The sequence below is a fragment of the Lepisosteus oculatus genome, chromosome 28 (genome assembly GCF_040954835.1).
Source record: "Lepisosteus oculatus isolate fLepOcu1 chromosome 28, fLepOcu1.hap2, whole genome shotgun sequence".
Taxonomy (NCBI): domain Eukaryota; kingdom Metazoa; phylum Chordata; class Actinopteri; order Semionotiformes; family Lepisosteidae; genus Lepisosteus; species Lepisosteus oculatus.
The window spans coordinates 6,665,197-6,683,164 of NC_090723.1; the positions used below are offsets into that span (position 1 = coordinate 6,665,197).

Consider the following 17,968-nt stretch of genomic DNA (forward strand, 5'->3'; position numbering starts at 1 on the left):
AGCTTCCTCCCGTTTTCTGCTGCTAAGAGCTGCATATCCAGCTCTTTCCTTAGGAAGACATCCGAGAACATATCAAACTGACATTGGTGAATGCCCTTTAAATAAGTGTAGTACTCCCCCTGCTTTTCTTGATTTCAGACGTGGATAGAGATACATTTGCAAAAACTGTTTGAGCAGTTTTAAAGATTTTACTCATCCGAGGTCTGTTGAGGCAAGACCTGCTTATCGTATTGTCCCCACTTTACAGCCATTCGGCTTGGTCTTGCCTGTGTGTCCCCTCAGACACTTCAACACAGTCACCCACAGTGCCTCTTTCAGCGGGTGAGTTTGGTTGAGGCGAATGGTGATGGGGGAGAAAGGGGGTGATTATCAGGCATCACCCTGATGGAAAGGGGTCAGTCCAAACCCAAAGGTATTTAGCCATCTTTCGCAAACATGACTGAACCTATGTCTGGGGTCAAGATACAGGCTTTTGGTATAACTTAAATGTCAACTTCTGCATAATAACACTGCATAGAATGTGTTTCTGGTGTGGGTGTACAGAATGAATCAGCTGATTATATAATTGCAGATACTTTTAGACCAGAATGTATGTTCAGAGATCTGAGAACAGGTTCTAAGATCAATAAACCCCTTACAGCTGACTGTGCATGGTAAGCTAAATGGCGTCCTTAGCAGTGACATTTTAAGCATGTAATGAGTTCTGCACCAGCTTTCAAACCAGTGCAGACTGAACACTGACAAAACTGGATCTGAGCAAATGGCATTGCGTTAATAAATTACAATGGAATATACATTGGATAGTTTTGCATAGGAAAGAAGGATTTTAAAGGGAAAGGAATATAGAGGTTCAAAGGCAAAGAACCTTTTGCTCACTCACTATGTGTCCACTTACTGAATCCCCATGTGCTCTGTCTTTAGGGTGTGATGTCAGATGTCAGAGTAAGAACATAAGGCTGTTCAGCCCAACTCTTCCATTTTGGTTTTAAATGATCCAAAATCTCATCCAGTCGTTTCTTGAAAGATGCTACAACATGGCTGGGTAGCTTGATCCATTGTCCCACAACCCTTTGCACTAAGAGGTTCCACTTCTTAAGAGGTGACTCTGCAGCTAGTGGTGTTACATATTGTAGTTTCCTATAATTTGATACAACCAGATGCATCATTGTTCTCTTGATCTTGTTAAGTAATCAGTTAATTAAGGAGCTGATTGTAGATTTGTTACTGGTTTATTTGGTTGATGCTTTTATCCAAATTGACTTATATTCGCAACGATTTATTAAGCTGTTTTTTTTACTGGGTCAAATCGGGTGAAGTACCTTGCTCAGGGGTACAACAGCAGTGTCTCACCTGGAATTTGACCCCACATACTTTCAGTTAGTTTCAGTTTCAGAGTCCCGAACCCTGACCTCTGCTCCCCCCCACTTCCTAAAGAAAGAGACGAAGCAGGGGGCACCTGCACTTGAAGAGGGACCTCTTGAGCTGCAGTCAGATCATACCTCAATGAAATATTTTGGGCTTGTCCTGAACTGTCCTGCTACACAGCAGGCTAGAACGCTAAAAGATTTGATCCAGTTTTTCTTAATGGTTTAGTTCCAGCAGACTCACTGCAGCATTGACTGGCCTTGGGCAGATTTCCATTCTCTTAGTGGTGTCAAGCCTGCCAGTTGTTGCGCCTCGTGTCATAGAAGGGCACACGCATTAAAAGGCACCGGGCCGTCTATCTGTCAAGCTGTGGTTCGTTCAGGGTTTTACGGGTTATATTTCCTGGGGCCTCCATCATTGTTTTAGTTAAGCGAGCGGATAGGTGCTTTTAGTGTATCACAGAGGACGGTTGTAAAATATGCAGAACCACAAATTGAAGTACATTTGTATGAAATAAAACCTACTCAGAAGATTCGTGTAGGAAATGTTATATACTAATAGAAGCACTTTATTTGAATACAAATGGAGGACGTTTGAGGCGGCGGGGCAGGGGGAAGAATTGCTGCCTCGCAGTGTTGGGTTCAGTGCCGATCCTGGGGCGCTAATTGTTTGTGGAGTTTGTATATTCTCCTCATGTTTGTACAGGTTCCAATCCAAGAGCTCCAGTTTCCTCCCATAGTCCCAAGACATATGTGTTGGTTAATCGGCTTCTGGGAAATTGGCCCCAGGTGTGAGTGTGTGTGTGTGTCTGTGTTTGTGCCCTGTGATGGACTGGTGTCCGGTCCAGGGTGTGTTTGTGCCTGTGTGTGCCCTGTGATGGACTGGTTTGTGTGTGTGTGCCCTGTGATTGACTGGTGTCCGGTCCAGGGTGTGTGTGTGTGTGTCCTGCAATGGACTGGTGTCCGGTCCAGGGTGTACCCTGCTTTAAACCTGTTTCTTTTCGGGATAGGATCTGGCTTCCCCCACAACCCTGGAGTGGAAAAAGCAGTTAAAAAATGGGATGAAAGAATCGATGATCCATCTGTAGGTTTCTAGCCAACTGTACTAGACGTGCCTAAGTTGAAGATATGACCAGAACAAGCAGGTTGTCACAGGATGGAATTAAATCCATGTAGATCCTGTGGCTGCGGAGTGACTTTACCAGGAAATGCCCTTTTTTGAAGTGCAGCTTGATCTGTGTTGTCTCGACATCTGTTTAAGGCCTGAGTTGTGTCATCCATTATCTTAGTCATTCATTAGCCATGAGTCCTGACGTGCTGGGGCACAGCTGACAGGATGAAAAGATGGTTGCTTTTACTGTGCTTTGTTGGAGCATGTATATACAGTATGATTTATATCTCGGATCGTGTGAAGAGTTGATTTTGGATCTCTGGCCTCTGCACATGGTTTTTTTTTCCCCATGTTGGTTCACCAGTTTGAATTGGAGTCCCGGGGGAGAGGAGGGAAGGTGTCAGTGGATGGAACGATCCCACTGATAGCAGAAAATCAATGGGATGATTACAGTGCAGCAGCCTGTGCACAGCATGTTTCCATCAAGCACCCAAGGGCAGCAGAGCACCCTCACACAGCCTACCTGCCTTGTCTGCTCAGACATAGGCCACTGGGGTCAGTGTTCTGGGGACCCCCTGAAACACCCCAGCTGACAGAAAACCACACAAGCTCAGTGGTGTTCAACCTACCGTGCGTTATCATATGAGGGTTCCTGGTCTGTAACCGCAAAGAGACATGAACCAGTCATGAGCCATTCACTCTGCATTGTGCACTCAGCCTCTCCAGAGCCCTGCAGATCACAAACTTTTAAAGCTATTCTCTGAGATTTTAGCATGTTGCAGCATTTTTGAAGTGTAAAAGTTTTACACCTTAATCCGTACTTATTATTTTAATGGGTAAACTGCGGAGGAGAAGAAAAGGCTGGTGATTTTGCACCATCACCATCCATAATGCACGTCTTCCCTCTGACCTGCGGCCGGCTGTGTGTAACCTGCCTGCGCCCTCCTGCTTCAGGTGACGGGCGTCAGCGTGTCTCCGGGGAAGGACCAGCTGGTGGTGTTCCACACCAAGGACAGCCGAGACCTCATTGTGTGCCTGCAGGGCATGGTGCCCGCGGGGGAGAGCCGCATCGCAGAGCTGGTGGGCACCTTGGTCAGCCACTTCAAAAGGTACTGTGTCAGCCGCCATAACGCGTGGAAACACTGTCCTGTATCGTGCCGTGGTAGTATGGGGACTGGGGGACACTGAAGGGTAGCAGGCATCCTTTCTGACGAGACTTCAGTCAGTTTCGGTTCGGTATCAGATTTGCCAGACTGGTGGGGGGGCAAGGGTGGGCTGAGTTCCTGACTGCCCTGGGAGCTTTGCAGTGCCGGCTTTATTTATGTTCAATTTGTTTATTGGTTTTTCAGGGAAAAGAAAGAGCATTACAAGGTACCATATAAAATAATGGATAAATGTGAACAATCATCATGGCATGAAAGATGAAGTCCTGGTTTTATTTAGAGTGGGAGGTGCCTTGTTTCCTTCGCCTAGAGAAAACAGACTGACATGTTTATGCAAAGACGAATTTTCGCCGGACCTGTTGGAGAAGAGAGACCGAGTGATGCCGTGCTCCTGTGTTCTGTTTGCACTAAGCTCCCCCAGAGGCATCTTGGTGACAGAGAGCAGCCAGGCCAGGCAGTCCTGAGTGCAGTGAGAAACACAATTTCCTCTTCCTCCTCACTCTGGGGTTTTTCAGATTTCACACAGGGGTGTCTCTAATGTATACAGTTAACCTTCATGTAGTGATGCTATTCTTTATAAAGTCGGCACATTCTTTTGTAGATCACGACTTAGAACCCCGTTCCTTTTGGGGTAAAAGAAAGAGGTTGTTTAGGGGCAGCCATAATAGTTGAACGCTATATTGTTGTGCATTTGATAAATAAACTTTGATTTGATATTGTCCATTGTCAGGCTGTCTGAGATTGAGACACGGCTGACATGAACATGAAACACGCAGGTCTCTTCCTCTCTCAAATGGAAAACAGTGTGTTTTTTTTCTTGGAGGACTGCATGAAGGAAAGGGTTATTACTGCATGGGTGTACTGTAGGTTTGGTTTTTCAGCACTGCAGCATAACAAATGCACTGCCCCTCCCTCTCTGCTGGGGAAGCTGGGGTGCTATGAAATATTTAAGGAACACTGCCTGCTGTGTTTGCCTGCACTTTTAACTGGAAGATAGAGAATGAACATGCGCAGCTGCTGAGCTGAGAAGATGCTGTGCTGATTCTGTGCTCTGTCTCTAGGGAGAGACAGGCCAGGGCCACTGTGAGTCTGAGCATCGTACCTGTTGAGCTCCCTATCCCTGGCCTGTGCCAGGCCGTTCCCTGGAGTAACCACTGGATTGCTCAGTCCACTCCATAAAGGTCCTCACAACTGCATCTTTCCCAGCGCAAAAGCTGCTGATCACAAGTTGATCCACTGCGCAGGTCCACAAGTACGTTTTGCATTTGCAAAATGATTTTTGGGTTCTTGTCACCGAGTGAAATGCAGCAAAGAGAAATAAAACGTTCTGTTTTGGATGGAATTGTATCAAATCAAAATGATGGGTGTCATTGCAGGCTTTTGGTTTTCCTTTTACAAAAAGGAACAAACTGTGTATCCCAGATGTTAAACAGAAGTGGTCGAATGGGCCTGAGGACCGAGCCCCTTATGTAGCAAACGCAGCTCTGTCAGCTATGTGCAGTAGACAGTGCAGTGGATTGTGTGCACCAGACTATGGGGTCGGTTCCTTGTAGTTTTATGTGCTGTCCTCAGAACTGGTATTCAGTATTCCTTGTTTTTCTCAGTTGATCTCTGTCAAGGCTGAACCCAGGTTTCATCATGCTACAGCAAGAGCCTTTACAAGCTGAGTTGTTGTGGAGCCACAATTTTAATTTTTTATCGGGGACAATTGTCTAAACAGGGTTAATATCCAGTAATCCAGTACAGTGTGCCCCTATACAGATATTCTGTAAACAAGTACTCTCCATCCCTTGTCGTGTAGATCCCCAATCTATTGCATTGCGTTTTTTCTCTTTTCCTTCGAGGAGGAGTATAACCCATTTAGTTCTCAAGACCTGTATAATGAGAATGAATTTTAATTCAGAAAGCTCCAGGGCATTGTTAAAGACAAACACTTTTCAAGACTGCGTTTTTGCCAAAGCACAGTGGGAGAGAGGGTGTCCTTATATTGCAGTAGCTGGAGATGGTCTCTTTGCGTCCTCCCGTCTCTGGGTCATGACTCAGCTGAGCCGTGCTAAATTGCATCGATCCCATCTGTCTGGACGTGATTGCACACTGCCCGGTGCTTGTTGTCTGCTTGTTGTCTCTGTCTACCCTTTAAACCGAGGCGGGACAGCCTCGCCAGACTGGGAGCGCTTTCTCTCTCTGTATCTGCGGACGTTTGAAACGCCACGAGGAACACATCGGCTGTGCACTGGAATGCTAGCGATGCCCCCCCCCCGGCCTCCATCTTCCCGAACGCACAGACCATTGCCTGCCTTTATTTTCCATAATGATTTGCTGCCAGTCAGCTTCATTGATATGAATCACCTAGTTTGCCGGGCCTTGTGGGCAGCAGGCAGAGGGGATAGCAAGAGATTGCACTTATACTGCTGCAATCAGGACTGTCCGTCTGGGTAATTAGACTTCTTGTTGGAGCATGCTTTACCTTGGCGCCTTGTGTCTCCCAAAAACTGTTATCTTCCCTCAAACGCAATTTGAACAAATTCAGTATGTCAGTGTGGTCACATCAGCATATTTATAGGGCTCCGTGTCAAGGAGAGATTGCCAGCTCAGTCAACCCATGCTGCACTCCTTCCCAGGCTTGGAGTGGCAACACAGATTTCACAGCTCCCGGTCTCTGTGCGTGTAATTTAGACACCAGACAATCTCCCTCTGTCCCTTTACCACACTCAGCTGTTGGGGTGTTCTTGTTCTTGTTTAAGTTTGGTGCATTCGATTATATAATTTGGAGATTTTTCCTGCACTCGAACAGACCAGGGTGCCCTCATGGTCCGGAGGCTTCGCCCTCATTGTACAGGTCACAGAAAGCAGAATCCCAGCGTGTTTATTCCGGCCAGTGGACCTGAATTCAATACACACTAACACCTATGGTCAATTCATCCATTTAACGAAGGTCGCCTCGAAAATATAAGCATCAATACGTGGACAGTAGTATTATTAATGATTGTTATGATTATTTTAGTTGTTCTTTTTCAGGGCGACACTGGGCTGCAGCAGCAGGGTTTCTTCAGGCAGTGTGTTTGTCAAGGTCACCTCTCCTCCCGATTTGGAATTTCAGACAAGCTGAGTCTATTTTGACCCTCCCCTTCCTCATCATCCCCCCCCCCAACACACACACTTTTCTCTCCCAGTTTTTCCATCTCTCACTCCCACTCTCTCCACTCGTCCCTCCCTCCCTCTCTCACTCTAGCTACAGATGCGGTTTCCCCTAGCAACCAGTCGGTACAAGTTTTTTTTTGTCTCATATTTACCCCATTAATAACACTCCTGCCTGAGAATACTAATGAAGTGCTCTCTTGTCACAGCGAAAGGGGGACAGTGAGGGCGAGCGCGAGAGGGGAAGAAACTGTTTACCTTCCTCAAGAGGGGCTTGCATCAGATATTCAGTCCAGTGCACTTCCCCTCCCCTTTCTTAAACAAAAGCAATTATTATAATAATGGTTATGATGATGAGAACTGTGCACTTTTAATGGGAGAAGTTACTAGACACACATGTAGCCATTAGGCATCCATGAGTCTAGCTTCCTTATCTCTAACCAGTTAGCTGCATGTGCTGATCACCTGTCATCCCCTCGGAGCGCAGGGCCTGTGAGCTCCTCGGTATTAAACATCCAGACTAAAGACCTCCTGCCCCCCCGTCTCTCAGCTCTGACGCTGCAGCCCTGTCCTCTGTCCTTCTTGCACCTCCAGCACCCAGGTCCCAGCAGGCTCCTGCCCCTCTGCTCCCTCTTGGCTCTCTCCCAGCTGCTTCGTTGCCATTCTGTTCAGAAGCTCTCTGCTGCTCAGTGGCCGACTCGGCAGCACACAGCGCTCGGGGAAGTGTCGCTGTTGCAGAGCTGGATCTATAGAGTATCTGCTTTTCTCCATGACCTACTTTTTCCCCACCGCCGCCTCCGCGAGTTTCTCAGCCTCCTCGTCTGGCCTTAGCCAACCCGCCTGCCCCCCCCCCCCAAGAGCCTAGCACTCTCACCTGGGGGCCCCTGCTGCACAGCCCCACCTGCACCCCATCAAGTCCCCGCCCCACCTGGGCAGGTAGAGGATGTCGTGTTGAGACAGATCGTCCCTGCGTTTGTATTTCTCCCTTGCCTCAGTTTCTCAGTTGCTTGGAGATAGATCAGCGCTTTGTGAACAGAGGGGGGTTATTTGCGAGGACTGCCTTTATCAATCAGATCAACACGTAAAGAAAATAAGATTTCTGAATTTCGGAGGGGACGTCCTTGACCTCGGGATTGCAGATCTTCAGAACGTTTTTGCGTTTTCCCAACTCTCTTCTTCCTCGAGTACCAGAATGGTGCTCAGTCTAAGAGACAAAAATTACCCGTCTTTCAAACGTTGCAACAAAAGCTCCCAAAGCTCATCTCTGTGAAGCTAAACAAGTGCAAATGTAGTGCAGCTGGACCCATGTGATCCCCAGAAATAGGAAAAGTCTGAAAAAGAAAGTTTTACTAACCTGAGGCTCTTCTGTGAGAGAAAAGCTATAACCGAATTTTTGATTCTTCAGGTTTAGGCTCTGTATCCTCCAGGGGTCCAAGCTGCTTAACAGACAGTACAGCTTGAGTTCCATCTGTTGTCCCTCTCCCAGTTCTTTGGACTGAGTACTGCACTATGTCCAACACTGCTGCTATATGCCGTACGGTATTGCTGCTCGTCTGATGCTTCCTTGGCCCCAGATTCATTCCCCTTAATTGAAAGCATGGCAGCTTTTTATTTTGTCTTTAAAAAAAAATTAAATGCTAAATTAATGAACAACTTGTTCTTTACATGTTGTATACATGTTCTTTTGCCATTACATAGGAAGACATGAGAATAACGCCTTCGAATGTGGTGGCAGCCATGTGTCTTCCTTAAGACATCTGTCGGGACACCTGCTGAAGCCTTAAAGAACAGACTGAGCTCTGGGCAGTGGTCACGTCACCCCAGGACACTGGGGTCGTCTCGTGTGTGGTGGCTCTGGTGCAGCATTGTCACAGTTTCCCATCGGGATGTCGCTCTCCTGGAGCAGCATCCCAGAGTGGCGAGGGGAGTCACTGCTCCTGCTGCTGGAGGGCATGGCTTAACGGCTCTGCGTTTGCTCAACAGCCACTCCTATACCTTTGCTCTTAAGGTCCCACAAAGTACTGGGCTGTGATCCCTGTGCTGCCTTTCTAAGAAAAGTCCTCCTCCCTTCTGCATCCTGTGTCTCGGTAACAGCCAATGTCTCTTGTTTGCCTACCTGCTTAAATAAAGGGTTAACATCTCTTAATCAGGGTGCCGTCTTCTGCAGGACCACATGACATGCAGGCAGCATCTCCTGCAGGTGCACTGCAAGCCATCCTCTCCCGGAGCGGCTGCTAATTGTACATGATCAGCAGGTTTAGTCAGTACTTCTGCCTCGGTGCTCTTCTGCACCGACCTCCTTATTTCTGCAGTCGCCTTCCTCAGGAGAGAGGGGCTCTGTGTGAATCAAGAGACATCTGATGAACCTGACATATAAAACTGCGGGAAGAGAAGGAGGTTATTTCCCCCTTGTATGGGGAAGGTTTATGCACCCTTGTGGGAGTCTGGGCTGCGTGGTGCGGTGCCTATGGAGCGAACGTTAAGTTCATGCTTTTGGAGCACTAAGCCCATTTCATAATGGTTTCATTTACTTGAATTGGCGATTTTGGTGAAAACAAACCCTCCGCTCTCTGTGCGAAATTGTCCGCCTCTACATAGAAGAGGAACTGCTCCCTGACAGCCCCTTACGTAACTGTTACTAATGAATCTGAAAGCGTGGGAGTCGCGATGGCAGGAATGCTCATCGGAACTAAAAAACGCTTTTATATACATTACTGAATTGATGCCGGGAATTATTTGAACCTTCAGCACAAAGGGCTTAGACAAGGTCTTTATGAGAGATTGTTTTATTTCTGCTCCACAATCTGTTCCCAGTGTGCTATATAGAACGAATAATCTGGCACTGTTGCTGTGCTATATTTAGACTCGTAAAAACTGCATTTTTCAAAGCCATATATCTTTTTATACTGTTAAAAATGAAACGCTTATTGTTTGAGTTAAAACCACAAAGAGTTTAAGTATAGATTTATTTTAGTCTGAGTGGTATTCAGGGCAAAGGCTCAGGAGTAGATTAGAAGAAAAAATAGTTTACATCCTGTAAATTGAAATCCATTAAGATTATGAATACTGTATGAAATCAGGACCATATAACTGATGTCAGATCACTGGCCCTGCAGGCAGTTCTCAGTGTCTGGAAAAGTAATACCAGGCTGTTAGAAAACAGCCAGCCTGGCTGGAGCTCCACCAAGATTCACGAACTGTATGAGATCATTTTAATAATAAAGAAGCAAACTGTTGCTCAAGATAGCTCAATACTTTGCAGTAATGAGGTTGCCACTGAAGGATTAGCATGAGTTGTTTCTATGTTCTCTGGATCCCACCGAAAATAAATAAAAAGAGTAAGACAAAATCCATTAACAAAGCACGCGCTGCCAAACTAGCAGTCCCCCTCTACTCCAGAGAGGTCTTTTAGATCAACACTGCGAGCAAAGACAAGGAAAGATTATTCCACTGAAGAGGCCAGTCTCCCCTTTCACCTGGCGTCCCCCTTTCTCCTAGTTCCTGGTTTCAGAAATGTAACTAAAGTCTTGCCAAGGGAGCGAGGGTGAGTGTTTTCACAGCTTTATTGCAGGGAATTTGCAGTGTTATCAGAAATATGCATGGATGCTTTCCTCTGTGCTCTGCTGGACATGTTAATCCTGCGTGAGCTGAGACATTAATTTTCTCTTAATGCAGTGAATGTGCTTTAGAGGTCTGGTGGCTCTTTTGTGGGAAGTGGTAAAGCATACTTCCACTGCTGTATAGCATAGAAGTGGTGTGCATCACGTTAGTAAGGAAAACCTACAATTCCAGAAAGAATTCCTATTTGTTTTCAGCATTTAGTTCCCGTTTGGGCTCAGGTGTTTTTGTTTTCTCTGTTGTCTCCGGTTTGCGCTTCCTTGTTTGATCAGTCAGCGCAGAAGCCTTGTGAAGACGAGCAGGTGGGAGGGATGGGCTGTCTGTCGGACTCGGAGCCCCTGGTGGGATCGCTTCCTCACTTCGTCTCTCTGCTCCGACTTCCCACATTCCTCACAGCGGTGTCGAACCAGACGGGGGGACGGATTGTTTGTTGAGCAACGGGAAGGAAAGTATTGATCATTGGAGCCTCGTCTTTTTCACAGCTCACAGATGCCTAGGAGCGAGCATCTGGTGTTTTTGTAGAACGCTGAACGCAGGGGTTCCGAGTTGGGGGTGTTTTTTCCAGTGTCAGCCTTTAAAAATACGGTGCGGAGTTAAACTACGGTGAAAGAACAGCCACACGTCTTAACACACAGTGAAATCCAGGGACAGCTCGATGATCCCAGCGTCACGGGTTCGAGCCCGTGCCGTCTCAGAAGGCAACGTCTGGATTGGGCCCATGTCCACCCCAGGCTCAGAGCTGGTCGTCCGCGGTTCTCTGTTTCCAGCTTGCAGTGGTACAAGCCAGAGAAGCTCCACACTTCCAGTCAGCTGGCTCTGTGGGTCAGTGTGTCAGAGGAGCAGGTCTCAAGGTTCTCCAGGCGGCTGTGGGGGTCCTGGGCAGAGAGCCGAATCTTAAAATTAATTAGTGACTGCAGATTGGGTTAGTATATATTGAAAAATATTTTTTTTTAAAGCAGGGTAAAAGCATAGACAAATGGTAAAACAAAATATAGACTTGGGAAAAACAGAATTTAAGCAGAGTGTGGCTAGGGCTTCACAAAAATAAAAAATGTCAGAATGCTGTAAATTTACTGTAGTAAACTTTCTTAAAGGACAAGACTGGATTGTTTGTACAAATGCCCCATAATTGCTTCCATGTCTTTGTGTGAATGGCATCCTGTAGTCATCTTGGTAATACATGGCAAGATTTCGAATTCCTTCCATTCTTTAGTCTTCTTGCCTTGTTGCTTTGGCTGTGGCACGTGACACAAGGTCCAGAGAGGTGCCCTGCCCCTGGCACCCAGCTTCATAACATTTCTCCAGGCTCTGATGCCCTGCTATTGTCAGCCCATTGAGAGTGGGCTGCTTTTAATCAGCATTTGCACTAAAGCAGAAAGCGGTTTAGTGAGATTTATACTCTGTATTGCCAAAAAAGTATAGTTTCGGATGAAAGTACAAACATAACGAATAAATGTCCCATAAACCTGGAATAGAGAAAACAAAATCTGAGATTTAGTAGAGTGAGTTAAGTTGTTGTAGGCGCAGTGTGCCGGTTCTTATGCATGAAACTGTTAAAATCCAGTTTCTTGATAGAACATTTTGTATAAATCTGCCACAATTACATGTCAAAGAAATGGAGAATACCCGTACAAATGAGTTGAGAAATTCAGATATGCTGGAATAGCACCGCTATTGTTGCGTAGAAAGATTTTGAATGTGCGCTTGAGTTTTTCTGAGTTGCGTAGTGGGATGGGGGTTGCTTTGTGCTCTGCAGGGTCGGACCGACACAGAATGACCCTTCCTGCACATGTGGTGCTGGCTCCCTGCGGACTCGCGGTCCTGATTCCTGCCCACAGGCCTGGCACTGCTGGCATCCGAGGGCAGCAGGAGCCGCATTCTCACCCTGGACGGGCACGCGGCCGGGCGGATCTGCGTGTGAGCGCATCTCAGCAGAGCCGGGAGACAATTCGAGCTTAATTAGTCCCCCAGATCTGTAACAGGCAAACCCTCTGGCGGGCAGACGCAAATGAATGACCCCTCTCATGCAAAAGAGTTAACCAAGAACTAAAATCTCAGGTATTGATTCCTGTGTTTAATATTAATCGTCTGCCTTACCATCTGCAGTCTGCCTTTTGAAATCGCTAGATTTTAATTATTCTCCTGCATCTCTCTGACTGCGGTCAATTATGTAGGGCAGGGTTTTTAAAAACTGGAATGCCTCTCCGATTCAGCAGGGTGGGGATGGTTTGCATGCATGGCACACCGAGGTGTGTGTATGTGTCTCTCTCTGGCATCCACCTGCCAAAAGCACAGTGTGTCCCAGTGGAGCCGGAGAATGTAGGGCAGCACGCTGGTAATGTGGAAACATTGACTGACGCTCTCTGTGAAGGGCACAGTGCAAGCTGATAGAGGCTGGAGCTCTCGCGAAGCTTGGGAAATAATTGATTTTTTCTGCATAATATGTTTCAGTCAGGACCACTGTGTTCTCTGGGGTACTTAATCAGCACACGGCGGGGGGGGGATTCTGGGAAACCGTGCTTGGTGTGAACAAAGCCGATGTGGGCAGCGCTCCGAAGACAGACTCATCACTGTACAGAGGCAATTAAAAAAAAAAAGAACAGACTAGCGAAAAGCAAGCCTACTCTGTCAAACATCTCAGAAACGTATCCTAAGATGACATAATGCTCTCGGCAGTGCCAGGGAGAAAACGGAGAGTGGGGAGAGACTTGCTTCTGACAGTGTTGATTTCGTTTTAAAGAATGTACAGCGGCGTGGGGTTCCGGCGCTGATTTTACAAAGTTAGCTGAAGTTTTCATAGGAGTTAATATCACTCTGGAGCAAACATGCTTATTTTGGTTCTTTACCGATATTCATTAATTCGGTTTATTGAACATGTTTGTGGAGTAGCCTGGTCTTGTCCTGTATGCCAAGGCAGATCTGTCAGGGCTCAGGGGGCAGCAGTGTGGAGTACTGGTCAGGGCTCAGGGGGCAGCAGTGTGGAGTACTGGTCAGGGCTCAGGGCTCAGGGACAGTAATGTGGAGTACTGGTCAGGGCTCAGGGCTCAGGGGGCAGCAGTGTGGAGTACTGGTCAGGGCTCAGGGCTCAGGGGGCAGCAGTGTGAAGTACTGGTCAGGGCTCAGGGCTCAGGGGGCAGCAGTGTGGAGTACTGGTCAGGGCTCAGGGCTCAGGGACAGTAATGTGGAGTACTGGTCAGGGCTCAGGGACAGTGATGTGGAGTACTGGTCAGGGCTCAGGGCTCAGGGACAGTGATGTGGAGTACTGGTCAGGGCTCAGGGCTCAGGGACAGTGATGTGGAGTACTGGTCAGGGCTCAGGGACAGTGATGTGGAGTACTGGTCAGGGCTCAGGGACAGTGATGTGGAGTACTGGTCAGGGCTCAGGGACAGTGATGTGGAGTACTGGTCAGGGCCCAGGGGGCAGCAGTGTGGAGTACTGGTCAGGGCTCAGGGCTCAGGGACAGTAATGTGGAGTACTGGTCAGGGCTCAAGGGGCAGCAGTGTGGAGTGATGGTCAGAACTCAAGTGCTCCGATTCCATGTGTGTATCTCAGGCAAGGTTTCCCTTCCCAGAAGACTTCAACAAACCCAGGTGCCATTCTGCAAGTGAAAAAAGGTCATTGGGACCTTTGCTTTTATATTGGCACAGAAATTAGGCAAGTCCTGACCTTCAGCATTGGGGGTTACGGCTCTCCGCTGTGATAGGCAGGCCTCTCCAGCTGTATTGGCGCAGCCATTTTCCAGCCATCTGCAGATTGAATCCCATTAAAAGGGAAATCGCATTTGGAAGAAGGAGTCCTTCCACACAGCCTGCCTTATGCCTCAGGCTCCTGCACCTCTGTACGGGACTGCGGGCTGTACCGTCACCCCTGGGGCAGGGGAGAGGGAGGGAGCGGCGGCAATCAATGGCACGTGCCGATTGGCTGGCGCACTTTCAGCAGCAGATGGAATAATCACCAGTTGCCATGGTGACGATGAGCGCCATGGCACTGATGTCTTCTGTAATTGCCCAAAGAGCAGAGGTACAGTATGGCTGGCTCTGTGAGATAGTGCTTGTGCGAGCGAGTGAGCAGCGTTTCGGGAGGCTTTGTTTATTGGGGGGTCACTTTCTTTAAAGCGCCAGAGAAAGGTGGCGTTTTCCCCAGGCCTGCTTTGGCGCTGAAATCTCCTTTGAGTTTCCCCCCCGCCACACTTTCCACCTTGTATCCCATTCCGTTTCCAGCTGCTTGCCTTTATCCTTGTTGCATAAGCCGTTTAAAGCTCCGCTGGCCAGTGGTCTTCAATCCACTGATCCTGCTTGGCAGCGTCCCTAGTGCCCTCAGAGTCACTGAGGCTCTGGTGTGACGTGTGCTTAATACTGGGCTCGGACCTCAGCCTCTGCCTCCGTCGCCTGCCCCGGAAGTGGGCTGGTAATCTCCCAGAGGCAGTCTGCCGCCTCCCACTGCAGGATCGGGAGCCGCACTCGGCTCCTGGAATGTGCCACTGTCTTTCCTTCCAGTTGTGAAGTTTGCCTGATCGTTTAATTAACCGAGTTACAGTGCTGCTAACCGAGCTCTGATGCGTGAAATAGGAAACTGTACCTAAAGCAATTGTTTTCTGTAATTAGCTGTCAGAACCCTACTGTATGTATCCATATATACGTCCTCCCAGCCATTTTCTAACGGCTTGATCCAGTTCAGTGTGGAAGGGGAGCTGGCGCCTGTCCCAGCAAACAAACGGCGCACAGCAGGATACACCCTGGACAGCATGCTAGTCCGTCACAGGGCAGACACAGACACTCACACCAGGGCCGGTTTTTCCAGAGGCGTATTCACCTTTAGCATGGCTTGGACTGTGGGAGGAGGATCCGGAAACCCACTAGAACACGGAGAGAACATACAAACTCCACACAGATAGCACCCCAGAAATTGAAACCTGGGGCCCCGGCGCTGTGAGGCCGTAATGCTCACCGCTATGCCACCCAAATCTATATACGTCTCATAAAATAGTCCTACAAGTTTCATTGACCTCTTAGGTTGAACCAAAAACTAAAAGTCACTAGGCCAGCCGGGAACTGGGTGATATCTTAGCCTGGGATCCTTCTGCACCTTCTCTTGGTGTCTTATAGTCTTGCCGTTCCCAGTCCTCTGAAGATGTGTGCGCTTTCTTGCTCCTCATCTCTTTGGCTCCACGTGAAGGATAATGAGGTCCTTTCGAGCCCCGATGCCTTGGAGCCCTTGCGGTTGTCAACGACGGTGCTCGTGGCTAATCGTCGCATTCCCTAACTCGGCCCATCCCTCGTTTTGGCCTCTCTCCATCCCTCACTCCATCACTCTGTCTCCTGTCTCCCAGTGAGAAGCGGAAGCTACAGGTGAGCATCGCCAGCCCCATCCAGTGCAGCATGCATGGCAGGAAGTGCACTGTCGTCGTGGAGACGAAGATCAACCAATCGCACCCGGACTTCGCGAAGAGCCGCTCCGGCTACATCCTGTCCGTTCCTGCCAACTGAAGGAGCTGGAGGGCGTTGCCAAGACGACGAGGGAGGGGTCTGTGAATTCCGGACAGTTTTTAGAGCAGAGCGCCACCCTCAGATTTCTGGGTACCCTGTGGGTAACCCCTTCAGAAAGTATCATGGCATTTTAGATAGCCATTTTATAAAGAATATTATTAGTTAAATGAATTCGTTCTATGAAGCCATAAATATTCAGCTTTGGTCAGGTAAGTGTTGAAGGGCTGAGCCCCATTTAATTACTGGGGGGGAGAAGTAACCTTCCCACTTCCTTTTTAAAATAATCCACTTAAATCCTCTTTTAAAAATCTGTTTAATTCACCTTTTAAAAGATCTGTCTCATTTTAACTTTATATCGTAACTCATGGCTTTCTGACAGAGTGTAATAGTATGGTGTGTTACAGCAGGTCTGCTAGTGTAGAGTAAATTTTAACAAAGTGAAGTTAGAGAACTGTGCAAGGAACAGGTGGGGAGCTGCATCAGCATGTGTAGGCTACAAGGGAACAAGTAACAGGTTTATTCCCTGCTGAAAAGAGAAAAGAAATAACACAACATTTCGGCCATGGAGCCTTCTTCAGGTGGGAGACCACACCTGAAGAAGACTCCACGGCCGAAACTTTCTGCAAAGAACAGTCTACTTGCAGAAGTGTCTCAAATTAATTGGATTTGGATTAGTTAGGAACTTGGCTTAGAGCCTTGTTTGTCCCATATCGAAAGACAGGGACACTGTAGCGCTGCATTAATAGAGCAGGAAGAGAGGGACTGTCATGGAAAAAGTCATGGAGATGCAATTAAAAAATGTTCTACATTGGCTTCTGGTTCTGAAGCATTCCCTAACCGGTGGCGAGAGAGACTGTTGGATGCATAAAAAGGGGGCTTTCATTTCTTTTTTTCTACGTGTTTTCAAAATTGAAAACAAAACCCTGCATGTGCATGTTCTTAAACCATGACTAAACAAAGCCTGTCGAGGAAGCCTTCCTCTGAAGTTGCTGGGTTGTAATTCAGTCCAAACTGGTGTGAACCCAGTGCCAGTCTCCCACAGAAGTGTGCAGCGGGCCAGGGGCCCAACTGATATTAGAAAAGCAACCCCCTTCTTTATCTGGAGGTGTCCTCTCCGTGGGAAGTTTTATGTTGAGCTGTTATCACTTTCTTTACAAAAGGCCTACTGGCAGGTTTAACCAGTAAATAAGAATAATACATTTACTGTCTCTCCCAGTGGAAAGATATATTTATACACAGATTTAAATTATTGGAAAGATATGCAGAGCATATTGTAATGTTGAAAAGCTACTTCTAAAGCAAATAGCAATAGACTGAAATCCCAATGGTAAGAAAAATGTATGAACTCTGTTTTTACATATATATGTACTGTATATATATATGCTGTGTACACATGCAATTAAACAGTAACGTAAAGTTTTACTTTCAGAGATTGCAACACTACTCAAAAATGTATTCTGTAAGAATATTTAAAATAAAATCACATTATTTTCATTGTATTAGCTACTGTACATCTTTTTTTGGAAATAACCCAGCACTTTATGAATTGTTTAAATATATTGCAATCCTATCTGTTGGCCCTAGGGCATCGGTACAGCTAATTATCTCAGTCAGCTTGAACAGATAATCCCCTTCTTTAGACGTACAGCACTGAGTTTAATTAGTGAATCCTGCTGTTGAAAGGCTGTAGCACCGTTCTCACTTTGCAGAATGGATGAGTGAAAGCTGGTATGTATTGCCCATGAACAACACATCTGGACCCTAATTACCATGATAAACGGGCATGGGTCACTGTTCTGCAGGGTCACACACGATCCAGACGTCCAGCTGTTCCAGCTGCATTGAAGGGCAGGTGAGCAACATCAGGTGGAGATTCATATTCCAAAACCTGGGTCAGAAGATCAAGTTGTCAATGGACGAGTCTGAACATAGAATTTATCCAAATGCAGCAATACTTTGAAATCAAGTGTGTTCCTAAGGAATTTTATGTTTGAAGGTTTTTCTCAGGACAAAACTTAAAATGCCACCAAATGCACCAATACCAAATGATGCAAGAGCCACTTTAGCCCTAAGTCCTCTTTGGTCCTT

General features: G+C 47.2%; 1 protein-coding gene across 8 annotated transcripts in view; it reads left to right on the plus strand.

The window, feature by feature from the left end:
- myo1d (myosin 1D) overlaps positions 1–17,379 on the plus strand; it is a 92,343-nt gene extending 74,964 nt beyond the window's left edge. For 7 of the 8 annotated variants that reach the window (XM_015362132.2, XM_015362133.2, XM_015362135.2 and 4 more), the window contains 2 exons: positions 3,430–3,584; positions 15,724–17,379. In XM_015362132.2, the coding sequence (XP_015217618.2) occupies positions 3,430–3,584; positions 15,724–15,880 (312 nt within the window). In that variant the 3' untranslated portion in view covers positions 15,881–17,379. Of the gene's footprint in view, positions 1–3,429; positions 3,585–6,656; positions 6,763–15,723 lie in introns of those variants that run through there. The other variant, XM_069185821.1, reaches the window with a different exon arrangement.
- The last annotated feature ends 589 nt before the right edge of the window (positions 17,380–17,968 follow it).